Source organism: Manis pentadactyla, chromosome 2 (genome assembly GCF_030020395.1).
Source record: "Manis pentadactyla isolate mManPen7 chromosome 2, mManPen7.hap1, whole genome shotgun sequence".
NCBI classification, from domain to species: Eukaryota; Metazoa; Chordata; class Mammalia; order Pholidota; family Manidae; genus Manis; species Manis pentadactyla.
In genome coordinates, this window is record NC_080020.1 from 137163781 (window position 1) to 137190769 (window position 26989).

A 26989-nucleotide genomic window follows, 5' to 3' on the forward strand; every position below is an offset into this window, starting at 1 on the left:
CTCGGGCTGCCCGCAGCGCTGCCTGACGCTGCTCGGGCGCTCGGCGCGGAGACCCGGCGGGGTACCCTCTGGAGCCACTTCCCCACTCCGGGCTGTCAGCGGTTCCCTTTGCTCGTTGCCTTCCGGGAGCACGGGTCGCGGCGCTTTGAGCCTATTTCTTGAACGTCCCTACAGGCCCGGGAGAGGCGCGGGCCGGGCCCGGGGACCTCGGCGGCAGCCCGGAAGCGGGACGGCGGTGGCGGGGCGCTGTACGCGGGCGCTGTGTGCGGCCGCGTGGGCCATGGGGCGGCGGTCGCGGGCCCGGCGGACCCAGAGGGGGCCGCGGCCGGAGGGCGCGGAGGACGGCGCCGAGGGCGGCGGGAAGCGCAGTGAGGCGGTAGGAACCGGGGCGAGGGCGGCCGGGGCCCCGCGTGGCGTCTCGCGCCCTCGCTGCGGTTAGCGCGGGGCGGCTGTGCGGCCCCGAGTAGACGCATCTGTTGTTTCTCAGGGCTGGGAAGGCGGGTATCCGGAGATCGTCAAGGAGAACAAGCTGTTCGAGCACTACTACCAGGAGCTCAAGATCGTGCCCGAGGGCGAGTGGGACCAGTTCATGGAAGCGCTCAGGGATCCCCTCCCGGCCACCTTGAGAATTACTGGCTACAAAAGGTAGGGGAGCTGTGTCTTTTATTTCCTGGCGAGTTGGGATTGGGATGCGGAGGGTAAAAGCCGAGGGTGTTTCCCTGACAGTGTTAACAGTGTTCGAGAACCGCTACGTGTTAGCGGTATGGATTTGAGGAGTGGGATACATCGAGGGGGAAGCACAGGGGCGCTAGTGGGGTAGGTCAAGGAGGGATTGCAAGTTTGGGGTGCCAGGATAAGTAAGTGCAGTCTGAAAGGGCGGACTCCTGGAAACTCGTGGGCTGAGGATGACTACCCTTTGGAACACACGAAAATTGGTGACATGACCGAATTTGCATTAAAAAAGTCTGGTGCCCTTTCCTTGTAAGTCTTTGTAGTTGGTTTTCCAAGATGAGTCGCAAGTAAAAGTGGAACTGTAGGAATAATGAGGGAAGGGATGCAGTAATGCATTTAACCTATCTTCCTTAAGCGACTTAACAGTGAGGGCTGCTTAAACTTAAAGGAATAGGAAAAGAATGTTTTCTCTCCGTGCAAAGATGGTTTTAGTTTTAAAACACTTGCAACCTTAGGTTTACCAAAAGATAAAATATTAAATTACTTTCTCAGATCAGTTTGAAATTTGCTTATTTTTAAATAGCCACGCAAAAGAGATTCTCCATTGCTTAAAGAACAAGTATTTCAAGGAATTGGAGGACCTGGAGGTGGATGGTCAGAAAGTCGAAGTTCCACAACCCCTGAGTTGGTAGGTATCACAGGGCTTTCTCCTTTTGGATATTTCTGTGGGATTTTTAATCTTTGCCATTTGACTGTATTTATGGCTAATGCATTTGCTTTTATTATGAAAGAACCTGAAGATACTTCTTCACATAGCTTCACATTCTTTGATCCAGTGCTTTTTATCAGTATTACTTTACATTGGTATGCAGGCTTTGGTAGATAATTTGCAGTTCTCTGTACTTGAGTCTGTTGTTAATTTTTCCAAGTCCATCCAGCTTCCTTTTCTTATTTGATGTTATTGCTCCTCCTGTTTCCTTTTAAAACCCTTGTTTTGTCAGATCAGAACTGCTTGAGGCAGGGGCTCGGTTATTTTCAGAAACACGTTTACGGTTGCCTTTGCCCGCATTTCTTTTTCTGATAGTCTTGCCGGTGTTGGCTGCCTCACACAAGGTGAAAACATTTGTTCCTTACACCCTGTGCCAAGAAGAGTGGCTTTTCAGATGAAGTCGCTCCCAGCCTTTTCATGTGGTTCAGTAGGAGGAACTGAAAAGCAAGCATCCTGTGGTAAAGAGGTGTCTCTCTGGTCATGTCCTTGTGGGAATTTTCTTCAACAGTTTACAGCAAATAAGAGAATTCACCTTGCCATTTGTACTGTACTCTTTAAACTACAACTGATCTTTTTGTATAGCCCCGTTAACATTTAACAGCTGCTTTTCCATCTTGGTTGTTGAACACTGGCTATGGGTATATGACAAGCCAATTCCCAAGCCTCTGAGAATGGCCCTGTCAATTGTGGTTGAAAAATTAAAGTGCAATCTCTTTAGTGCCAGTCAGTCATTCTCTTCATATTGTTTGCTTTAATTTTCTCAAAACACGACTGAAGGGTGTGAGCAATGTACTGTATGATTTGGGTTCCTAGTAACTGAGCTTTTTCCATTGTCAGTGACAGTTGTGTGACAGTTTCTTGTACAAACATTTATGCAATCAAATTCACTTGTCATGTGTAGGATGCCCATTAAAAAAGGCTCTCAGCAAGAAAGTAAAGCAGAAATTACCAAGATTGCTGGAGGTTTTCTATATTGTTCAGAATGCAGAAATAGAGCATTTATGCTTTGTTACTTTTTGGTACATAGTGGAATAAAATTTAGGAAAATGTTTTTGGTAACTTTTCTAGAAGGAAAGTTAAATATAGGACTCATAGCTTGGCAGATTTCATTTTTTCCTTACTTTTTGTAGTCTCAAAACTGTAAGAAATTATCCCAAAGCATTCATATAATAGCCTTGTTTTGACGATTGTTGAGAACACACCTTGTCATTCTGTTTATGTTCTTTTTTAAAGTATGGATTAAGGATGATTTATCATAAATGTGTATTTTTACAGAGATTTTTTTCCTTAAGAAATTTTTGAGGTGTGTAGATGACAGTGGCACTCTTATCTTCAGAAGACATGGCAAGTTTCCAAATAGGACCTCACGAGCTACCTCTGAATTACATAACTGAAAATTAAATACCGTTCTTTCAGATTGTTTTGTTTGATGTTCAAATCTACAAAGGTTTTAATAAACATTTGTTGGTACAAGAGAGTTATTCCTAAAGCTATATGAGAAACTTTTAAAATTCATTTTAACCATTAATCAATTTTTGTGTTTATCTGAACACTCACGAGCTACCTCTGAATTACATAACTGAAAATTAAATACCGTTCTTTCAGATTGTTTTGTTTGATGTTCAAATCGACAAAGGTTTTAATAAACATTTGTTGGTACAAGAGAGTTATTCCTAAAGCTATATGAGAAACTTTTTAAATTCATTTTAACCATTAATCAATTTTTGTGTTTATCTGAACATTCGGAATCATTTTTAAGATTAATAGCTTTCGTAATCGTAATTGTTTACACTAGAATTTTAATCTTGTAGTGGTACATTTGCATTCTAACTAGTGGATTTGCAACCCGTAAGACACGTAAGGAAATACTCGCTCAAGTATCTAGATTGCTATTTGTATTTTAGAGTGAAAATTAAGCTGTGATGAGTAGAGGTGTGGGCATTCACATGAATGATGCTTTGATGGTTTGGCACAGTGGCAACTCGCACGGCCACCCTGTCACTCACCACAGATAGTTAGGGTTGCCAGAAATTGTGTGAAAGTAGGTGTGCAGCTGTTGGACTTGCACAGATTTAGTGGGACAGCAGATTTTGCAGAACACTACAGTGGAGCCAGGATTGAGTTTCCCTCTCATTTCACCTCTAGTGAGGCCAAAGGGAGTATTTAAAGCTAAACATTTTTTTTGATTGTCTGATATGTATGATTGTATTTCGGTTTTATATTTTTGAAACAGGCTAAGTATTGAAGAGGGAACAAATCATAGGAAATAGAACAGCATCAGCAGTTGGAGGGTGGCTGTAAATGTAATTGTAATCTTCATTATTTGGTAGAGTACTTTTCAGAGTATTTCATAATACCATGATAGTCGAGCAGCGTCTTAAATCCTAAGGCCTGAGTTTATTTCTGTCAAATAATGACTCACTGTTTCAAAGCCATCAAACATGTTTTCCATGTGTTCCAGTTACATTTTCATAGTTGTCACCTTAACTACAGTTGGACACATGGAAACACTGTGACCTGGCATTGTTAAATTGAGCTCATTATTATATCTAAGACTAGAAAGTGCCAAACCTGCAGTAAGATTCACCACTGGGCACCGCGTTACACCTACGTGGCACTGGGTTAATTGAGCATGGCTCTGTGTTATATAACCGAGTAACGAGTGTGCTGACTGTGCAGTTGGGCCATGGTGGACAGGTACAAGCCAAGTTTAAAAAGACATACATTTCCCGATCAGTGATGTCATCATTTATAGAAAGTTTAGTTTCACAGAAATGGCAGAAGATGCTCCATCCTTAGGTCTGTGTGAAGATCTAAGAGGTTAAATAATGCGTTAGTAATTTCCAAGGCTTTTTGTTATGTAGGGCTGTGACCCAGTTAGAACCATGCTCCTTCTGTCCAGTGCAACATGCGGGGCTGGCTGATTGTGCCTGAGAGTTTCGTGGAGTGAATAGAATAGGGTGTCTCATTCATTGACCATATAAGGAAGAAGTTGTTAAGAGAGCACTTTAATATATGTAATCCATAAATATCTTACTTCCCTTCTGGTCAGGTATCCGGAAGAACTTGCCTGGCACACCAATTTAAGTCGAAAAATCTTGCGAAAGTCTCCACAGTTGGAAAAGTTTCACCAGTTTCTGGTTAGCGAAACTGAATCTGTGAGTAGATAACATTTGTTGGTTTTCATAAAACTTTAAATGCTCGTTAGTGCCATAGTTACACTTTGACCATGCTTATTACTGGGAGCAGTTAGGTGGGTAAGGCCCGTGGAGAAGACACATGTAAGTGTAGCATCACCTTTGGTTGCCAATTAGTTATATAACTGTTACCTTGCTTGGCTCATTGCTCATGAGGTTTAGGGAGGGCATCAGTCAGGGTTGTCAGTCTGGTTTACTGTTTTCTGGCTACTCCTAGGTTTGGGTGGCCACCGGGACCGGGCAGGCCCAGCATGCCGCTCTGTGGAGCGACAGCTGCTCAGCCTTCTGGCACTCCCTTCTCAGGTGCTTGTGCCGGGGGCCTGGTACACAAGAAGAGTGAGAGTTTTCATGGTCATGTTACTCGTTTTCTTAGAAGTGGAGCTTTTAAACCCATTTCTTGTTGTTTCTATTTTTCCTTGCTCTTATCTGTACTTCATGTTTGCCATGAAAACACATACAAAAAAACATGTAAACATGACTGTCACTAGTGGGTTTCAGCTCCAGGTGAGTTCATTATTAATTCAGTGAGTCTGAAAAATGCCAATGGAACATTCTTGGTGTAAGAGGGTTTAGACCCAACTTTATTCTCACAGTGGCAGGTCAATCACTAGAATCCTGTCCACCTCAGAGCAAGTCTGCATGCAGCAAGCCGGTCTCTGCCTCTGTGTCCCCGTGTCCCTGCAGCCCCAGAGCACTGGGCAGAGCTCTTTATATAGAGTCAGTAACAACATATTGCCCACACATGTGTAGTGAGCCAGCCACCCAGGGCCAGGTGAGAATACTGGCCACAGGAACCTTCACCTTATCCACAGAGGGCCAGGCACTCATCTTGCTCACCTTTAATTTCACAGACTCCCATAGACCAGGGTCAGAAACTGGCCCAGGGGCTAGTTCCATCCTGCTCTCTTTAGAAATAAAGTTCTGGTAGGCAGCCATGTCTGGCTGGTACACACGTTCTCTGGCTGAGTTTGTGTGCCCTTGTCAGAGTTGAGTAGCTGTGCCTGAGAGCCTGTGGCCCACAAAGCCAGAAACACTCACTACCTTCCCAGAAAGTCTGCCAAACCCTGCCACAGATGGCCGGACAGGAAGTTTTCCACTTGCCTCATTCTCATCTTTCTCTTCCACTATTATTACTCTGAACAGCTCTTTATATTTTATTTAATCTTCACAGAAAGCTCTAGCCTTCACTATGGTTACTTATCCTAAGAGTCTTTTATTATATTTAACACTTCAATATTACCACATAAAAAGCGGTGTTTTCAATTAGATAAATTTTACTGAGTTTCGACTAGAAGAAGAAAGTTTGAATATTGTAAGCTTTGCTGTTTCATTCTTATTCTTTGGGAGTTGTTAATAGTCACATATTTAAAAATCAGAAGTTCCCCCTTCCTGTGTTCTAATTACATTTTTTAGCCAAGCTGCCTCTGTGTGTCACCAGGTGGTGCTCACTTCCTTTTCATTCTGAGTTTCTGCACCCACTTAACAGGATCACCATGCATCCCATGGTTCTTTCCTTGAAGCTGAACCAATTTAGAAACCCTGCCCTCACCCAGTTCTCCCTGTTGCTTGACCACAGCTGTTCCTGCCCTTAATGGCTTTCTGTCCGCTTAGGCAAACTGGACTCATGTTTGCCTGGCTTTCCACCTCCCTGCCCCAGTAGTAAGGAGTGAACAGAATGGAGCACTGCCACTGCCCAGTTCTGTGCTTGGGCCATTACAAGAAGGGATTCTCTGGCCAGCTTTGAGTCTGGACGGAAGGTCAGCAAACCAAGACAACAACTGAGGCTTGAACTTGAACAGAGCAGGGGTTAGTGGGGAGTGGAATGACACGCATTTGGGCAGGCAGTGAGACACCTGGCTTTGGTGGCTTTGAAAGGCGGATGAGATGGGACTTCAGTATAGGTAGTGTATATGGAAGGGAGGTGGTCCTGGTGTTTGACTGGGAGTCAGCAGGATGTGATACTCTGGGTTATTTAAAGCTGGTTGCAAAATCTCTTCCAAGCAAGTTTATGAATCTAGTGACTAACAGCTCTAGTGACTCAAAATGTCTTCGTCCAACTTTGATCCTTTAATTGAAAACAAATGAAAACAGAAAGGGAGTTTTATCAGCTCATAGGTGTAACCACAGGCTTGGAATCTGTGTGCCTGGTGATTAAGTCAAGAGGCGAATAGTCTTCACAGAGTCATTGCTGGCCAGAAACCCACAAGATGAAAATTACCAGATGTGAATGTTAGTCTGTGCTTAGTTTCTGGGAGTCAGATGCATAAGGATACGGTGAGCTGTTGGCTGCTGGGATGGCTGATCAAGTATAAACACCCAGGTTGTAATGGGCAGAAATCTCCAGGTAGCTGATGCTCTATAGGTTTTAAAAATACTACTGTTGATTTAGAGCATTCAGTTCCAAGGCTATTAAAATGGAATTGAGATTGAGGCAAGTTCTGGACTTCATCGAGGGGATTTATTTGAATATGAACAGTCATATATTTAACAGCTGCCCTGACCCCCTAACAAAGGTCTAGAGGATGGTTGGCTTAAGAATTTGAGTATTTATTGTAGAGAATGAAAGATAGGAGCAGTGGCTATGTCTTCCTCTTGTTTCAGAGGCAGTCCCAGGAAGAGAAAGCCGACTTGGGCTGCTCCTAAGTGCAGAGGAGGGCTAGGAAGTGGAATTGGCAGGCTAGCTGGCTGGAAAGCTTCTGATGGTGACTTTCCATCCTGTGCTCCTGTTGTTTGCTCCCTGTTGCTGAAGGGATTGCGGTAACATTGTCTGCCTTTGAGAAATGCTCATCCAACTTCATATTTTGTTAAGATGAGGAGCTGGGACTGTGTGCTTAAAATCTCCTTTGTTTTGTAAAATGTGGTATTGTACCTGCATTTCTAATATTCTAACAGTAAGTGTGCGATTGATGGTCATTCTTACTTAGTCTTTAGAGACTAACTGTTTATCCACTGGTGTAAAACCTTGTCCTGTGGTTGTGCTCTCGTGTGTATGATGACTGTATGGTCTACTTTTGTTGCATTGGAAATAAAGTCCAATGTTGAAACTTTCTGCCTTTTTAAATATTGTTGATTTAAAAAAATTTTTTATTTCCTCAGGGAAATATCAGTCGACAAGAAGCCGTTAGCATGATTCCACCGCTGTTACTGAATGCACACCCCCATCACAAGGTACTGCGTCTAAAGCAGGTAGTCGCGGTGGGTAGTGCTGAACACCCACGCCCGCCATAAGTCAGTGCGTCCCTGTCACGGGCACTGTGTCCCCTGTCCCCATGAAGTAGGAAGTCGTGGTGGGCAGGCTGCTCTCAGTGTTTGTGCCTCTTTGTTGAGACCTTTATTTTAATGTAACTAATCTTTTTTCCCTTTTCACTTCCGATAGAGAATGATACGTATTTTAGTTTTGATTGTCTTTTTCATTCTGTCCTATTTAAATTTTACAACTCATAACTATTTTCTTCTCTTTTAAAGTTTATTAATTTACTACACTGACTATATTCAGTGGTCTTGATAGACTGTATCAGATTGAAAATCATAATGAACATATATTGGTAGCTTGTTATATGCCAAGCATTGTTCTGTGCTCTTTTTGTGAATTAACTCATTTTGTTATCTACATTTCCCTATGAGGTTAGATACTGCCACTGTCCCCATTTTTCCAGATGAGGAAAAAGAGGCAAAGAAAAGTGGAAATTAACTAGCTCAAGATTACGGAGCTGATAAGTGGCTAAGCTGAGGTTTGAGCCCAGGCAGCCTTGTCCCTTAGCAGGATGTTATGATTGTCATGCACTAAGTATGTTTACTAGTTCATCCCTAGAGTTATTGCTTTCGCTGGTTTCTGCTGCCATTCTGTTCCCATCCCCTGTGGAGGGAATTACCATTCTGTGATTCAGAGGCATTGTATTTTTATAAGGTCCCTGTAAGTTAAATATATTATAGTCTAGGCCTCAGATAGGAGTCAGCATACTACAATAACTCAAAATTATTTTAAGTTAATTATAGAATGTTTGATTTCTTAAAAAAACTCAAGCATTTTCTTGCTTTTTGTTAGATCCTAGATATGTGTGCAGCACCTGGGTCAAAGACCACACAGTTGATTGAAATGCTGCATGCTGACATGAATGTCCCTTTTCCAGGTACGCATTGAACCATATTTTTAGAGGGTAGGAATGCTGCTTGGTGGGTCATGGTGGAGGTGGTGTGTGCTATTGCCTGCTGACTAGGTCTGGAAGCCGCCTGTGACAAGCAGATGGGTTTTCTCTCTGAAAGTGGGACTGGACATTTTGGACACCACTGTCACCAGTTATCACATCAACACATTCATACATTTGTGATTGGGGAGTGACTTGACAAGCAAATAGTGTTTCTGTCTTAAGCCATAGTAGGAAGATCTCAGTTTGAATTTCCGTAGGAATACTTTCACATTGTTTTTTGGTCACTTGCTGCCTATTTGAAAGGCAGCGTTTTTGCCCTTCTGCTGGAGGTGAGAGGAAGCAGTTAGGAGAGGCGGCCCAGGGGCCACAAGTGGTTCTTAGCCAGGGGTGCAGTCAGTCTCCCAGGGACACTCAGCATCAGGCGCCCAGGGGTCTGGCTCAGAGTGTAGAACAGAGCCCCAGCTCATGTGCAGGGTTTCAGACATTTGTCAGGTGATTCTGTTGTTTTACAAACTTGTGTTCTCTTCTCATCCTCTCTTTCAATGTTATTAATGATAGGAAAGATATTTTTGACACAATAATTGGGACAAAATGAAAAGTGGACAAGTGAATCTCAAGGTTTTGAATAAAATAAAATAAAAATAAATTTTTAAAAAGTGGACAAATGAATCTTAAGGTTTTAAATAAAACAAAATCAATAAAATAAAACAAAACCCACGCTGAGCCATCTGGTTCCTATTTGGATCCCTCACGTGTTTCTGGCAAATCTTAAGCTCGGTTCTTGACTTTGGTGGCGTGCTGCCTAACTCGCCAGCCTAAAGGTTATGTATTTCAGGAGGTTATTCTGCTTGTGCACCATTTCCCCTGACACAGTTTTTGTTCGCAGAGGGATTTGTCATTGCAAATGACGTGGACAACAAACGCTGCTACCTGCTCGTTCACCAGGCCAAAAGGTTGAGCAGCCCTTGTATCATGGTGGTCAACCATGATGCATCCAGCATACCTAGGCTCCAAATAGATGTGAATGGAAGGAAAGAGATTCTCTTCTATGATCGCATTTTATGTGATGTCCCTTGCAGGTATTTATATTAAGAGGCTAGAAAGCCCAAAATCCATTAAATAAATCAAAGACTAAAATGAACTTGCGCATGAACACACATAATTGTATGTACTGTTCTTGTGGCAGTTCATGAAGACAGACATTGTAAGCCTCAGTCGGAAATGGACACTCTGAATTTCGGTGATAAGCAGCCCAGCTGATGGGCAGAACAGATATGGGAAGGGAGGGTTTTATATATTGTCTTACAAAGAGGTATGAAGAAAATACCTGGAAGGAAATAGCATCATAAGCTCACATTGTGGGTCGTTCCAGGATATTATTGCTTGGAGTGGTTTGCTCATCCGGAATATTTATATCCATAGTGTCTGGCAAGTGTGTAAGATAATTATTACAGATGAAAGTTTGATCTCATTGGACTTCTGTGGTCTTACATTTAGCACAATGAAATTTAGAAACTCAAACATTTGAGAAACTCATTTTATCTATATTTGTACATACACCTTCTTCAAATTTTACATGTAAATTTTAGAGTTTTAGAGTTTTCCTATGAAAGAATTTCATGGTGTAGGTACATAACATGAGTTTTTCCAAGAGGAAAAGAATAAAACTAAAAGTGATTTTAAGTTCTCAGTTGAAGTGACATAGGTGATGATCAAAGTGTTTGTTACCTTCTGAACACATGACTTTGTTGAGACTAAAGTACAAAAACTGCCACAAAACTTTATTAGCACTGGATACGGTGTTTATACATCAAACAAGTAGCAGATTGACTGCTGGTGGCCAAACTCAGTTTGAAATTGTAACTGCCACTCCTGCATGTGACTGAGCTTTCAAATACCTGAAAGAATACCCCTTAAAGTAATATTTAAAATGGGTCATGAACTACATGCCTTTTTGTCCAAATTGTAATTTTCTAATTTTCCTTTGGATCCGATGTTCTCTCACCCCTGTGTTCTTTTGTTCACAACCATCACCCATTCTGGGTGTGACATGAGAATCAAGTAGCCTTACAAGCACTGAGTTGCATATAAGTTGAGGAAATTCCTGAAAGGGTGCTAGGGTTTTAAGCCACCATACAGAAGTGAGGAGTGTCATTTGAAAGCCATTCTCTCAGGACATTTCTGTCCTGCAGTCCCTTCACCTCCAGACATGACCCCAGGGAAAATGAAATTTTACAAGGAAGGCCAACAGATGCAGTAACTGCCCAGACAAAATGGGTAAATAAAGTTAGATATCGACAGAAAGATTGATTGATTGATTGAGACTGTATTATAAAAGTTTCATGAAAATAATTTCTATTAAGTTAAAGTAGATAAATGTGATACATAGAAAAATCATAAAGAAATTAAATTGGCTTAATTGAATTTGCTGTGGAAAATCCTGTATGAGTGTAAGTTTACCATTATTCATGTAATTCTGATTAAAATGCCACTTTTGATGGACTGAGTTCCTAAGAAGCAGGATGAAAATGTCCTACATGTGTTCATAGTTGTGTGTCCTGGGTCTGAAAATTTTTCTTACTATTTCTCACTAATGGAAGTAAATTGCTATCTAAGTTTTGATGAGGTTTCATTTTCAAATCAGTTATCTTTATTGAATTGAAAATTGAAGTATTATTTCAAAGTTTAATGTGTTAGAATGTCCTAAAAACTGAAATAGAAAGTTGATTGTAGCTGGTAAGAATTAAGGTGGTTTTCTAATTGGTATTTATAATAATAGTACCTGTTTTGTATCTTAGCTTGATTATGATGTATTTGTTGATCTCTAACTATGTACCTTTCAGTTCTAAAGTATCTTTCTTTCCAGTGGAGATGGTACTATGAGAAAAAACATTGATGTTTGGAAAAAGTGGACCACCTTAAATAGCTTGCAGCTGCATGGGTAAGTAAAACTTCAGTAGCACTGTTTGGCAGATAGATCAGTAAAGATTTATTATTGAATCAGCTAACTGAGCATCCAGATCTTTAATTGACTGACTGTAAGCATCAGAGTGTTAATGGCTACCTTTAAGAGGGGTTACTTATATATCAGAAGCAATTACTTTTAAAACCTTTTAGGAGTAGTAAACTGAAGATTGTGTACATTTCAGGTACATATTTATTAAAAATGACTATTATAACAATTTTATTCAGCATTTCAAACATATTTTCCATGAATTGACCATTTAATTACTAATCAGTTTTCTGTTCTTTTGTGTTGAATTACTTTGCTTAACATTTTGATGTCTTAGAAATGTATTTTGATTGTCTTTAAAGAAAACATGAAAAATCTTTAAAAGGAAAAAGAAAATCTCAAAATTCAAAGATAATTTTTGTAATGTCTAGCGTGTTAGAGTATTTTTCTTTGCTAGGCATTTTTAACGTACCTACTTTGAACAGTTTGTACTGTCTACAGAGCTTTGTAGTCTTGTTTTGTTTAATATTAAAATGATACAGTCTTACATGTATTACAGTGGATGTTCTAAGGTGTACAAATGAGTTTTCCCTGTAAATAGCTATCAGATTTTGTTTTCTCTGCTAAATGCTTATTTTTTGTGTGAAACAGTCATTATGATTAGAATGTCCTAAGGATTACAGAAATGTTCACAGAAAGAAAAGTAAAATATTTGTATAAATATGGCGGCTTTTTAATAATTAAATTCACCTAATATATGCAGTCATTAATCAGCTTTATGATTTGCTTGTTGTCATCTTGGGAAAGGTTAACAGAATAGTAAAAACATTATTTATGTAAATAGGTACTTTTTTCATTAACATGAAACTCCTTATGTAATACAGGTTTACTCTTCATTCAGAACCTTACAGTTTTTTTTTTTATGGGAATTGTTCATTTTACCTAGCATATTTTGTGTTTTATCATAAGTTTGTTATAAACGTGTAACAAATACGTACTATAAGGGGTGTGCTATCTGGCTGTGTTCAGTCTTGGAGTAACCTGGAGTTCGGCCTTAGCTTGCAGCTGCGAATCGCAACGCGAGGCGCGGAGCAGCTGGTAGAAGGCGGCAGGATGGTGTACTCGACGTGTTCACTCAACCCCATTGAAAATGAAGCTGTCATAGCATCCTTACTGGAAAAAAGTGAAGGTACACATGCATGACAGGTCTTTTAAGAGTGTGTACTTTGCAAAAACTTCGTTTCTATAGTATTCTTGTAGACTTTTTTGTGGACATTTGCTTATGTGATTAGCCTATAAACCCTGAAATGAGAAATTCCTAATAAAGAACACATTAAAAATGGATTTCTTGTATTTCATAAATTATGAGGTTTGCCCATTTTCTCATAAGTTTGAAAGATTGTCAGATCCTTATCACTGGTTTAAAAAAAATATCAGTTGTGATTGAGATATCTAACTTAAAATTTTGCACTTTAACTATTTTTAAATAGTTGAGTAATATTAAGTAGATTCACAGTGTTGTATAGCCAGTCCAGAGCTTCTTATCTTAGGACACTGAAATTCTGGGCCCCCTCTCCCCTCCCCACCATCGTATGGTCTGGTCTCTGAGTTTGACTACTCATTCCAGTTACCTCCTCGGAGCAGAACCACCCTGTGTGTGTCTGTGACTGCCTCCTTTCACTCAGCATGCTGTACTGAAGGTTCACCTGTATTGGTGCGTGTGTCAGAATTCCCTTCCTTCTTATGGCTTAAAATACTCCATTGTGTGTGTAGACCATGTTTTGCTCACCTGTTCATCCATCGGCAGACACTTGGTTGCCTCCTCGTTTTCGCTACCACAGTAACTGCTACCATGACCACGGCTGGACAGGTGGCTCCCTGACCTCAGTTCTTCAGGTGCACGCCCACACAGGGGATCGCCCACTGGTGTGGTGACTGTGTGTTCACTCGTACTGTCTTCCAAAGCCTGGTGCAGTCTGCATTCCCACCAGCCATGCACGGGGTCTCCAGTTTTCCACATCTACCTGCAGTTGTTGCTTTCTGGGTTTTTGATAGTGGCCATAGTGGGTGTGAGGTCTTACCACCTTGTTTTGTTCTGAGGGATTGGTTAGATTGTCTGAAATGTTCTGAAACAACAGCTGCCATAATGTTTTGATGTAAATTATTTCTCCTTTTATGTTTTCACTGAAATGTTACCTTTACCATTATATTATCCTAAAAGAAAGTAATGAGAAATTTCATAGTGTTTCCAGAATAAAATGCTATGGGATTTCCTGCACATGTTTGTATGAAGTTGAAGCATAAATACTGAAACACACATGCATTTCCTAAGGCAGGATCCCCCGCTGTCTCTCGGCCCCCAGTGACACTTCCTGGGCAGTGGTGGACTACCTGTGCTCTGTGGTCAGCCTCGTTCATACCTTTGGGTTCCTTTAGGCCTGAATCTAATACACACTTGTTTCTGCTTTGCTATACTTAACGCTGGCCTGGTAAAGATGTGGTTTCTGAGTCTTTTTTGGATGTAAGACCATCCAAAATTTTGGTAGTGTTTTATTTCAGAAGGCTGGTGAGAAGGGACTGTGTGTGATGCCGTTTCCTAGGAAACTTAGCTGTGGTGTCTGTCCTGTAATTACATTCTTACTGGGCAGGTAGGTTTCCATCTAGGTTTGCTGACACAGCCATGTGACATGTGGTTTTTTGCATGTGGTTGTGTCAGACCACGTTGCGGACTCTTCAGCTCCACCCTCTGTCCGGCGTCGTGTTAGGCGCAGCCTCGGTGGTGAACAGACCCTTGTGAGCCACCTATGGGCAGGTGCTGGGCATTTGGGCCACATAGGCTGTGTCCCACCTACAGTACTAGGCTTAGCTGGACGAAGGGTGGCCGATAAACATCTGCTTTGCCAATGCTGGCTGGAAGTCATTGCTGAGCCCTGGTGCTTGATTGAGAAAACCAGGTTCTGTAAACCAGTGCTGTTATTTAGTGTCCGCTTTTAAAAGTAAGAATGTTCAGCTATAAAAGTGGAAGTCAATATGATGCCTGTCAAAGGATTTTTGCCCAGACCTCTGCCTTGGGGGTTCTGCTTTGTTTTTATCTCTGTTGACCATAGCTTCCATGGGTCTTTTTGGCTTTTCTTCTCTGTGAGGCTCACATCTACACTGATGTCTATGTAGTTCATTTGACAGGTTTTCTGTCATGGACCCATCTATGGCTTCTTTAATACTGCTACTGTGGACACAGTGTTTTTAAAACTGGACTGTTGTCCTGTTAGTTTTAGAAAACTAATGGATCTAAAACTGAGTGTTTAAAAATGTCTCAGTTCACCTGAAATGTTGCTTTTTGGTTCTGGGATGTTGTTGGACATGAAGCCATGCAGGACATGCAGTCATGTCCAAAGAAAAACCATAATTGGTGTGTATCTAGAAATCAGGAGTGGGTGGGTGAGCACTCTGAGACCTAGCCCCGTGCTGCATTCCAGGCCGCCTTCTGCAAGGAGTGAGTCTTAGACGCATTGTGGACTCTCCAGCTCTCCTTATTTCACCAGCTTTATTGTGCTGCAGTTTACATGGTGTACCATTCACCCATCTTGAGTGTACAGCTCGGTGAGCTTTAGTAAATGCACTAAATGGCTGTGCAGTCCTGAATACAGTCCAGTCTTAGACCGTTCCTGCCACCCCAGACAAGTGCTCCTGCCCGTTTGCTGCCACCCCCTTCTTCCACTGCTGCCCCAGGAACCACTCACCTGCTTTCTGTGTAGATTTGCCCTGCCCGGACGCTTCCTATAAATAGAACCGTGAGGTATGCGATGTTCTGCCCCCAGTGTCTTTCCCTGGGCATAATGTGAAAAAAAAGTTTGTTGTGTGTCGGTGTGCAGGTGCTCTGGAGCTGGCTGACGTGTCTTCTGAGCTGCCGGGGTTAAAATGGATGCCAGGGATCTCGCACTGGAAGGTAATCCTGCTGTGAGAACGCTGGCTCTGAAGGGTCGGTGTGACTCCCAGGCTTGTCATATTCATGAACGTTTTAAAGCATCTATGTTTGGGTAACTTAAATAAATACTAAGCTTGGTTCTGCAGTGTAGAATTAATTTCAAAATTATTGACAAGTAGTGTTATCATACAGATGTTTTTCTCTGGCAATGGAAAAGTTTTCCTGGTTTTCACGCAATTAGAAACCAGCTTTGTTTATTTTGGACCCCATTGGTATAGCTTTGCTTTCTTTCTTTTATTGGCTGGGATTCAAGCTTTGTTTCCAATATGAAACAATTTATTTTTCAGTTTTAAACCAGAAATAGTCTAGACTTGTTTAAAAAAAAAAAAAAACACCCACAGAAAAAAATGCTCTTTTATAAAATGATTGTCCTATTTTATAGAATAGAAGATGATTTCATTTTTATCTTTGCAAATAGTCTTCCTGACTTTGGAGGGAAATGGGAGTTGCCGTTTATCGGGTTGGATAGCATTTATACTAGCAGCCTGTAGTTCTTGCTGGGTAGTGCTGGTGATTCAGAATCCCCCTCGTTTTGTAGGTCATGACGAAAGATGGGCAGTGGTTTGCAGAGTGGGATGATGTTCCGCACAGCAGACATGCACAGATCCGGCCCACCATGTTCCCACCAAAGGACCTGGGAGAGTTAGAGGCCATGCACCTGGAGCGCTGGTGGGTTTGTGGGGCTCAGCATTTTGGGGCACTGGGGAGGCTGGCTTTCATATGTGGCCATTACAGCAAATGAGTTCTTGGTGTCCCTTAGCTGTTGGTGTGGATCGAGTATCTGTAAAAAATGAACATGGTTAGAACCTCTGTGCTAATACTTTGGATCCTATGTTAACTGTTCCCACGTGTTGGCTATTCTGCAAGTGAGGTTTGTGTGGATATTTACAACAAGACTTGACTTTTCTATCATAGATCATCTTTATGATGTTTGTCTTAATACTAAAAGAATGTATTTTGGATCAGTTAAAAAGTGTGAATTGCGTTTTTTCTTTTGTTTTGTTGTTAGTCTTAGAATATTACCACATCATCAAAATACTGGAGGATTCTTTGTGGCAGTGTTAGTGAAAAAGTCTTCAATGCCATGGAATAAACGTCCACCAAAGGTAAATGTCTACAAATAGTGTGGGTTACTATGTGATGTTTACTGCAGTTAAGGCAGAAGCTGACAGGGGTCAGTGGGATGGTTTTTTGGGGTGGAGAAGGGTTGAGCCTGAGTGTGTATGTTTTTGAATTTCCTTAAATATTTGAGTTTTCCAAAAAGAAGCTATTTCTTAAAAGTATATGTGAGTGGAAAAGGCGGTTTGGAGAATGCATTCCTTCTACATCTTAAGTCCAGTTCTTTGGTAGTAAGTGAAAAGCCATAAAGACTTTTCTGTGGCTTAGAGTCAGAGCCCCAGGCTAGCTTCTGTGCTCTGATTCCCCAGGGTGGTTCAGTTCAGGCCATTGCAGATGGACAGAGCTCTGCTAACCTCACGTCAGCCCATCTTCACCTTGGCCATGAGGGATAATGACGGACTCTGTCCAGGCCTGGCTGAAAAGGAAATAGGGCCTGTCCTGTGGTGATGCGTCTCAGCCGTCTCCCGGTCGTAGTAAGGGAGAAGGTGGAGCACAGAGGCTGCAGAAGAGCAGCCTTCTGAGCCTGGACATGGCGTTGCTGTGTAGTGTGCACTGTCCGCAGGCACCATGTGTGACTTCGTATGTCAGCCTCCCATAGTCTTAGAGCATGGCTTCCAATCGGTCTCCAGTTTGTACTTCTTTCATAGCCATGCTTGAAAATCAGGACATGTAATGCTTAGACTTTGGAGAAACAAGGAAGCAGTTCTTGAGATGCAGCAGCTGGATTAACATGTGAATGTGCAGCTCAAACACACACCTGCACGTGTTTGTGTCAGAGCGTGTTTCACATGGAGCCTGAAGTGTCTTCATGGCATTCTTTACGTCACTGTGTCCCTTTTCCCTGGTCAGGAGTAGAGCTGTGGAGCTCAGAGTGGTGCTAACCAGTGGAGTCTCACGGACTGCTTAGCTTTCTGCAGCTACATTTAAAAAAGTAAACAAAAAAACCCCAGGTGCTAATCATTTTAAGGTTTTATTTATCCCAACGTACTTTAAGTGTTATTTTCATGTAATAAGGTCAGTTATTCATGAGATGTTTTGTATGCTTCCATACTGAGTTTTTGAAGTAGTGTGAGTGTCACACCCTGGGATGCATTTGCCTTGCACGCATCAGGCGCCTGTGCTGGTGGCTGCTGCAGAGCACAGGTTAGAGCGTCTCACAGGTGCACATCAGGTTTCCTTGCATTTGGGGCTGTACTGATGTCTTTGTTATGTGACTGTATGTTGATAAGTGGGTTTTGAACTTTTCCATTAGTCTGCCTCTCTGATGGGGTGTCTTTTTAGAACAACTTGGTATCATTTGCTCACTTAACAATTAGTACTTCTCTCCTTTTCTGTTATGTCAGTTCCTGATTCATTTCATCGAGTAAATGTGTTTTGGTCGCCTGCTCTTTGAGCCAGCACAGCTTGGTGCACCAGGCCGCACCAATAACCGAGATAGGCTCCTACTCTTCAGGGTGCCATCATCTGGTTAAAGTGATGAGGCCTATAAACATGGAGCTCGAATTCAAGCCAGGGCGAGCTGTTCTGAGAAAGCACTGTGGGCGTTTTGCAGGAAGCAAGCTTAGATCATGGAGACAGAGCTGGAGCAGCTTCCTTGAGATGGGCTCTGAACAGGCAAGCAGCTGTTGCAGAAGTGGACATGGGGCTAGAAATGGTGGGAGATTTAGGTAGTGCTTTCGTTCTTCGTTTTTTTCTGTTTAAGTAAGGTATATTTTCTGGGAAGCCATATTGCTTGCACAGCCTTCATAGCTTCAGACTCAGCGGCTGGTGCACTGAAAACTTTGTGAGTGTGGGGAACAGGTTAGCTTCCTGTGCTCAAGTGCTCTACTTCATGGGGACTGAGAGTCACTGCTTGTACCCATCTTGTAACTTGTTAGAAGGGACAGGTGGCATTATTTGTTGTGTAAGACTTTATAGAAAGAATAATGTAAAGAGAACTTTAACTAAAGTGTTTTACTTGTTCTCAAAGACAGATTGAAGCTTTTGCCCCAGTGTAGAAGTTGATCTGGTACGCGGCAGCTGTCCCCCTAGTCCCCGGAGGTACCCCCTTCTTTGGACCTCATGGCAGTTTGCCCAAGTGCCCCACAGGTTTTCCCTGCCCTCGTGGGCTAGTTACTTAAGGCCTTGTTTTTTCAGACCTGCCTCCTGTTTGAGGGCCAGTGTGTGACTCATTTGTGTCCCTCAGTGCGCCTCACAGAGCAGATGCACAGGGGCATTTTTGACTGAAGATGTGGAACAGGCTGCATGTGCTTTTTGCAGGATTCAGGTAGAATCAGTTTTAACCTTAAATGGTGCCCATGAATTATAACAGATTTAAGATACTTTAAAAAAATTGGATCTTTTATACTTAAAACGATGTAGGAAAACAGTGAAGAATGATTTTGTGAGCTGGGTATTATTGAAGGTTGCTGTCTGAGTGCCAACGAACTTGCTTCCCCTTGCAGCTGCAGGGGCTGTCTGCGGAGCCGAGGGGGCCTGTGCAGCCCAGCCCTGCAGCCCCCCTAGGAGGGACAGCAGCCAACTGCTCTGAGCTGGAAAGTAACCCAGTCCCTGGAGTAGGTGATGCAGAAGTACTTGAAAGAACTGAGAATCAAGAGAATAACGGAGACAAGAAAGATGGCGTATGTGGGTAAGAGGAAGGGGGACGTCCTGCCCCTAACATTCTAGGGTCTGCCCGCCCCTCAGGTGCACGGACTCCTGCAGCCACTCGGCAGTGGCCTTATAGTGGGCAGGGCAAGACCTGGGCTGGCCAGCGCAGTTCAGCGCTAGTGCCCTGGCAGGGTCTGTGCAGGGAGAGCTTGAACACCCGCTTCCTGTGGAGCCTTGTGTAGGAAGCCCCGTGTTGCACAGATCTGGGGACGAGGGTGGGGTGCAAGGGGAAGAGCGTGCTTTCAGTGTTTAGCATTATTACTCGGATTACAGGTTAATCACTCAGCTGGTTCCCTCCTTAGTCCTCCTCCTTCTAAGAAGATGAAGTTATTTGGATTTAAAGAAGATCCTTTTGTGTTTATTCCTGAAGATGACCCGTTATTTCCACCTATCCAGTAAGGATTAATTCACCCTTTTCTAATTCTTAAAGAAATATCCTGTGGAGTTACAGACACATACCTGGTCACACTTAACCGTAGGTTATTATTCAGCTCTGGGTAGCATCTTGCTTCCCTCTTTAGCTGCGTGTTAGAGCTGGTTAGAACTCTAGAGGGTGTGTGCTCGCCGTTCAGTTTGAGGTGGACAATGATCAGAGAAACGAATTTGCCCAATGGGAGAGAATTTAGAGAGATGGAGAAACTCCGGATTTTGAGTCCGAATGTAAGTTACTCAGCTGAGTTTTGAAATCAGTGGCCAAAGCTGCCTGTGGGGGCTTCCTGTTTAGGAAATGAAGACTAGTAGATCTGGGTGGGAGGTGGGAGCCCTGATTGGGAATTTCAAGGTAGAACAGAGAGGCAAGGGGCTCAGGGCAACAGTTGGGGTGTGTCTGTTACCCATTATGTCTTCCTGTACATGGAGCAGAGTGGCTGCTTAGGTCGTCTTGTGGATAACAGTCCTTTGCACACATTGGTAGAATCCCGCACATGTCTGAGCAGTGCAGGCATTCTCAGGTCCGGTCATTGGGGTGGAGGAGCAGTTGAGGGAGAGAAGTTGCTGCTGGTAGCGTAGGTCTCGGATCTAGTTGTGCCTCAAATAAAATGGCCAGGCAGTTTCGGGTGAGGCAAGGTAAGTGTAGAGGATGGGGGTTCCCTCACACCACAGTCTTAGGAACCAAAATCTGTTGTGGGGAGAGAGAAGTTGTTTAGAGACGGTCTGTCAAATTTTGAACTAAACTCCTGTAAACCTTCTGTCTCATTCATAGGAAATTTTATGCTTTGGATCCTTCATTCCCAAAGATGAATTTGTTAACTCGAACTACAGAAGGGAAGAAAAGGCAGCTGTACATGGTTTCAAAGGAGCTGAGAAACGTGCTCCTGAACAACAGTGAGAGGATGAAGGTGCGCTGCGTGGCGGTGACAGGCATGTGCCCGCCTGCCTGGGGGCGCTTGGCAGGAGCATGTGCCTGCATGGTTTCAGCTACGGGGCAGGCGCAGCCACCAGCCTCTCTGTCCCGCTTGTTTGGCCACAGCGTTCTGGCTCCACAGCCTCGCTGCTGTTTGTATCGTGGGGGCCGCCCAGGGTGGGGATCCCATGCTGCTCAGGCGGGTCCTTGGAGTTATTCGTCCTTTCCGTCTTCCTCAGAATTTCTCTACTCTTCAGTCCCGTTTTCATTTGCTGTATTGTTTTCCTGAACTGTTTCCCATTTGTTCAGTGCAGAGATCTCCAGATGTGGGCTGAGGCCCCTGAGGTCCGAAGCATTTTTGTAACAATACTAAGACCTTATTTTTGCCTTTCCTACTCTCCTCTCCTGGGTGTCCACGTGGGTTTTCCCAGGTGACAGCATCCTTGCCCCTGATGGCCCAGGGACTGTGTGTGGCCCTGGGTTAGTCTCTGCTGTGGTAATTGTCAACGGAAGTCACATAGTCCAGAGCCATCTGAGAGCAGCGGTCAGGCCGTGAGAACCTCCCCCTGGAGTTAGTCCCGTGACTCCCCAGGTTGTTTATTTTGTCTGCCCCGTGTCGGAGCTGCCTACATCCCTGCCTCCTTGTGGGGGGAGGGCTGATTTAAATTGCTTAGCTTGATTGACCTATGTGTGTGCTTCATCTTGCTTTTCACTCACAGGTTATTAACACTGGGATAAAAGTCTGGTGTCGAAATAACAGCGGAGAAGAGTTTGACTGTGCGTTCCGGCTAGCACAGGAGGTAAGGCGGGAGCAGCCTGGACGGCGCTGGCCACAAGTGACCATGAAGCAGTCTGTGCAAGTGGGTTTGAGCCTATTTCTGAGCCAGCCCTATGGGTCTGGATGCTTCGAGCTGGACTGGCACCTCCAGCCATTTGAGCCCCACACTGTGTGGCCTGGGTGTGGCTCCTGCCCAGAGGCTGTGCGGGGGTGAGGGCCAGACAGCATGCTGGAAGGCCCTGAAATGGGTGTTCACTGTAACCATTCATAAGGGTGTTTTCTCTTTATTCCACAGGGAATATACACATTGTATCCATTTATTAATTCAAGAATTATCACTGTGTCAATGGAAGATGTTAAAATTCTACTAACCCAGGAAAATCCATTTTTTAGAAAACTTAGCAGTGAGGCGTACAGCCAAGCCAAGGACATGGGTAAGCAGTTTGATTCGCATAGAGGCATAACTTGTCCTTATAAAGGCCATAAAAACACAGGTACTCTGCTTTTTGGAGCTTCTTCAGTTTTGTATTTCAGTACATTATGCCTTTCTTTTTATGGACTGTCAGTTTCCAGAGGGCTTTGAGGAAACACCCCTGGGGTTACTCTACTTCCCCAGGCCCTTGTGGAGGCCCACGTTCATCTGGGTAGGGGTTGGGGCCTGGCCAGCCCACCAGCTGGAGTGCAGGGCCTCCTAGCAGGCAGCCAGGGAGGGGTCCACAAGGAAACAAAGGGCAGGTCCTGGTTGCCAGGGTTTGTGTGTGTCTCGAGATGCTGGAGATAACCAGCACAGGCTGTTACTTCTGAGCACTGTAGTCAGCCCCAGTAAAGTGGAATAGTCTTGCCATCAGCTCCCCCTGCTTTGCTAGCCAGCCAGAATAGATCATGGATCACAGTGCTGTTTTTATATTCATAAACTTCCACTTCAATCATTCTGGTGACATTTTTACCTAAGAATAAAAATAGTGCCACCGTGGATTATAGTTTTGTCTTATATTCCATTCATGCATGCTTGCTTATTTATTTATTTTTATTAAAGTATCATTGATATACAATCTTACAAAGGTTTTACATGAGCAACATTGTGTTTATTCACCCATATTATCAATTCCCCACACACACCCCATTGCAGTCACTGTCCATCAGTGTAGTAAGATGCTATAGAGTCACTACTTGTCTTCTCTGTGCTATACTGCCTTCCCTGTGCCTCCCCCCCAACTACATTATGTGTGCTAATCATAATGCCCCTTAATCTTCTCCCTCCCTCCCCACCCACCCTTCCCCACCCCTCCCCTTTGGTAACCCGCTAGTCCTTCTTGGGGTCTGTGAGTCTGCTGTTGTTTTTGTTTCTTCAGTTTTGCTTCGTTGTTATACTCCACAAATGAGGGAAATTTTGTTTATTTATTTATTTTTGTAATAACTTGCTGTTGAATGTTTCTGGCTCAGTTTGATGAGAATGGGCAGATGAGTGACTGCGGTTTTGTGAGCACAGTGTCTCCCTTGCGCACGGGACTGCAGGCCCGAGGAGCAGACATGCCGTGGGGTGGGTCTCCTGGGGTCCCCTCAGGCAGCCTCTGCACTGAACGAGGCCTTCTGAAGGCTGGGGGAGCCGCTTGTTTTCTTTTTTCTTTTACTCCTTCATTTAGCTGATTGCAGTATAATTTATGACAGATTCTGTGTTCCGTGCTGTGCTTGGGAGTTGGAGCAATTATTTAACCTTGACTTTTGAGAATTAACCAGTAGCTAATCCCCACAGTCCTGCTTCTGAGACAGGCCTGCGTGCTGACTCGGTGCCTCCCAAGTCATCTTGGCCGCCCCGAGTGGTGCTTGGCTGGCTGGCGGCTTTGTATTTTGAGAAATACAGAGAATTTAGAAAGGAAGTCCTCTTTTCTCTGTCTAGATCCTGGAGACCGAGAGTGTAGATTCTTTGTTCTCCTTCCCCAAGGCCGGGAACACAGACATGCTCAGCAAGGCCCCACTGGCTGAAAGCTTGGCCAACACGTGTCTGTTTCTCTTCCAGCCAAGGGGAGCATCGTCCTGAAGTACGAGCCAGACCACACGTGAGTGAGTCCTCCTGCCATGTTCTCAGCAGTGGGGGGTGGAGGGCTTCGGTGGTCTTAGAAGCCTTTTATAAATGTTCCCTCCAAAATAGTGTCATGAAAATCTTAGAACTGAAATGCCATTCTCATTAGCATCACAAAGGTATACTTTTTTATAAAATGTTCAGTTCAGGCCAAATATGTTTTTTTACTTAGATAATATAAAATGCATGATACTTACTTCCCATGCCTTAGAAGTCCAGTTCTGATTTCTGTCTTAAGCAGAATAAAGCCCCAGGTGAGTGGCTGAGAGAGGTCGAGTTCTCCCACCTCCCCTGAGGGTTCAGCAGGGTTCGCGGATGTCCTGTCATGCGCCAGGCAGTGGTGGTGCAGGGCAGGGCAGGGGACATGCTTGAGGCCAGGCCTGGCCACTCCGGCATGGCTGCCTGCACTGCCTGCACATGTGCCCGGCCTCTCACTGGAGTCCTCGGGGGCCCGGTGGTCCACATTTGCCAGAAACGGGGTTGATTACTCAGGTGGCTGCTCAGAGCCCCTCAGCTGGGGCCTCGTGGACCCAGGAGACTGGTGTTGCGTGGGCTGACTACCTCTTTGTAAATGAAACACTATTTCCAAAAGGAGAACTGACATGGTAGGGGGCTGGAGAGGGGCTTGGGGAGAGCTTTGGAGGGCCCTGGGCAGTTCTCCGGGAAGGTGGTGTTTGACCTGACTGAATGGGGGGAGGGAGGCTGAGAAGTGGTTCCTGTAGGAGGACTGAGCTGGAGGCCCTCTGGGTGGAACTCGGCAGGAGAGCAGGTCGCCAGCAGCCCTGTGGGCAAGAGCAGGACAGCAGGGAGGTGGGAGGTGGGCGGACCCTGGTGGGCAGGCCCGGGGGCCCATAAGGACACCTTTCGGAGGTAGAGCAGACAGGATGGATTGTGGGTGGTGAAGGACACTGATGGCTTCTGGGTTTGTGAGTTGGGCAGTTGTCACCTAAAATGGGAAATGAGAGGGAAGAACCAACCAACAGACCAGATGTGAAATGCTGAATTTGAGATTAAGCGATTTAGGGGGAAGGCAGTTTCAGGTACAGACCTCTGGGATTCACGAGCCTATTTAAAACCTTGGGCTCAGCGAGATAATAGGTGATGTGGGTGAAAGAGTAGAGGGGGCAGGATCTTGCCCAGGATGTGCCAGCTTTAGAGGAGAGGTCAGTAAAAGTGGGAGCAGTGAAGTGGACACAGGAGAGGACGCTGCAGGGGAGTGGCTGATGGGCTGACAGCGTGGCTCTTGGGGCTCCGTGGAGAGCTGGTGGGGACCACGCTTTGACACTGGCTGTGAGAAGCCGAGAATGGGGTGTTCGGGGATGAGGGGTTGGGTTGGGTAGACAGGAGGCTTGTGGGGGCGCCACAGCCTGCCACCAGGGGTGCAGATGGCTGAGAGACAAAGGGCCGCCGTTGTATGAGGCAGGAGTGCAGGTGCACAGAACCACCGAAAACCCAGAGGTGGGTTTTACAAACAGCAGTATTTGTGCTTTTCCCCATACAAACACTGGGCCCTACTAGTTGAAGTAAATGAGTGAAAGCATGGGAACAGATTAGAGAGTTATCAGTGAGAGAACGGGTGTCAGCCCCAGCCTGCTGCCATTGCCGCTGGCCAAGTGTTCAAAACGGGGTGCGGGTAATGGGGCAAAGATGCCTGGGGACAGTGGTGTGAGGCATCACAGGGAGGTCTTGATGTTTGAGAAGGAGCAAGTATTTGGGAAGTCTAACATGAAAGCTGATGAAATCTGCAGATTTGGGGGTTATTCCACTGGGAGCTTTCTGAAGGCTCCCTGTGTTAAAATAACCAGGACCTGAGGAAAGAAGCTGACATTCTTTGAGAAGACCCTCCATAGGATCACAGCCTAAAATGCCTCCCAGGGCTTGGGATGATTTCTTTTGGGGAGGTTGCATGTTAATACCTCTTTTGCTGCAATCACGAGGATGCTTAATACTTACATGAAGCCATTTGGTTTGTAGGAAGGCAGACACCCTCCAGTGCCCCATTGTACTGTGTGGATGGCGGGGAAAGGCCTCAATTCGAACTTTTGTGCCCAAGAACGAACGGCTGCACTATCTCAGGATGATGGGGCTAGAGGGGCTGGCAGAAGAGAAGAAGGAAGGTGCTTCTGGGACAGCGGAGAGCACAGCCCACCCAGGGTTGCTGGAGGGGGCGGGGGAGGGGGCAGCGTGCCAGGGGAGCCACCTGCAGGCGGCGGGGCAGGCTGCGGGCCCAGACCTGCCCCACGAGGACCCTGCGACACCTCACCCCCATGTCTGAACCAAATCCAGGACTTCTGACCTCAAAGGGATGTATTTTTAGAAACTGAGGGAATGAGAGGAGTGGTCTGAATGAGCTTGGCACTGCTTTCCTATGGGGCTTGCGAGAGTATTTTTTTAGCTTTTTAGAAGTCACTCCTTTTACTTTGTTTCTTTGGCAAAGCTGGGTCTGGGGCAGGTACTAGGCTTCCACTGTGGAAGTCTTGCTTCTATCAAGTAACGTAACTACCCTTAACAGAAATTTCCAGGTCCACTTTGTTAGGCCTTTATTGACCTCAAGGTCCAGTATTTCTTTTAATTATTTATAGAGAGAACATACCTTCTTTTGAATCAATGGAAAACTACTATCAGCTTTAATAACTATTTAAAGTTGCACATCAGCAGTGTGACGTTACCATGCAGTGGGGTTAATATCTGAGGTCTCAGATGACATCTGTGCCTTTGTAATAAAGGGTAAAATAAATTTTCACAGAGTAAGAGCTGTGTCATGAATTGTCCTAATTATGAGGGGTTTACATGCTTTTATTGAGTGGAGTACTTTGCAGTTTTAATCTTTTAAGGGTTTAGGATCCTTGGAGCGCTTAAATAAAGAATTATTCATGGATAATATATATATGTGCATATGACTCTTGTTTTACTCTTTATGAGGCAGAACAAACTTATTTTTGGGTAAAGGGAAATGTTGGAATTAAAGCATTCTTAGCTAGGGGAAGGAATTCTAATATGAAGGCTGCTCTGGAGTCGAGTGGTTTGGTGTGAAAGCCCTTCCAGGGCTTTCCTGTGGGCTCGCCTCTTCTCTTCTTGAGGGCAGAGTTAGTGCCACAGCCACAGTGAGACAGGATTGGGATGGAAAAAGGTTCTCTTAGCAATTTGAGAAAATTTGCAGTGTGGAATGGGCTCCTGGGGCAGAGGACCTGTACGTGATGTTATCGGGCAGGAGATGCACGCACATTTCAGTTAATCCTTTGGTGACTTCTCGCTGTGTGCTTGCTGGGTTCTGAGGGCCAGCGAAACAGCTTCCCA

The 26989-nt window shown here is 44.4% G+C and overlaps 1 protein-coding gene across 1 annotated transcript; it reads left to right on the top strand.

Moving 5' to 3' along the window:
* The first annotated feature begins 17 nt into the window (after positions 1-17).
* NSUN2 (NOP2/Sun RNA methyltransferase 2) lies at positions 18-26445 on the top strand. The gene is made up of 19 exons (XM_036896735.2): positions 18-376; positions 488-645; positions 1256-1360; positions 4494-4599; positions 7735-7806; positions 8684-8768; positions 9673-9865; positions 11653-11727; positions 12798-12928; positions 15612-15685; positions 16263-16393; positions 16734-16830; positions 19288-19472; positions 19795-19887; positions 20694-20829; positions 21554-21634; positions 21908-22046; positions 23630-23669; positions 25667-26445. Exons 1-19 carry the CDS (start codon positions 281-283, stop codon positions 25965-25967), a joined length of 2298 nt encoding a protein of 765 aa, XP_036752630.2. The 5' UTR covers positions 18-280; the 3' UTR covers positions 25968-26445.
* The last annotated feature ends 544 nt before the right edge of the window (positions 26446-26989 follow it).

What these genes read in the sequence shown, in the direction of transcription:
- NSUN2 (XM_036896735.2), top strand. Translation starts at nt 281, where the DNA reads ATGGGGCGGCGGTCGCGGGCCCGGCGGACCCAGAGGGGGCCGCGGCCG. An exon ending in GCGGGAAGCGCAGTGAGGCG is followed by an intron (nt 377 to 487) that starts GTAGGAACCGGG and finishes GTTGTTTCTCAG; the next exon opens with GGCTGGGAAGGCGGGTATCC. An exon ending in CTTACTGGAAAAAAGTGAAG is followed by an intron (nt 12,929 to 15,611) that starts GTACACATGCAT and finishes GTCGGTGTGCAG; the next exon opens with GTGCTCTGGAGCTGGCTGAC.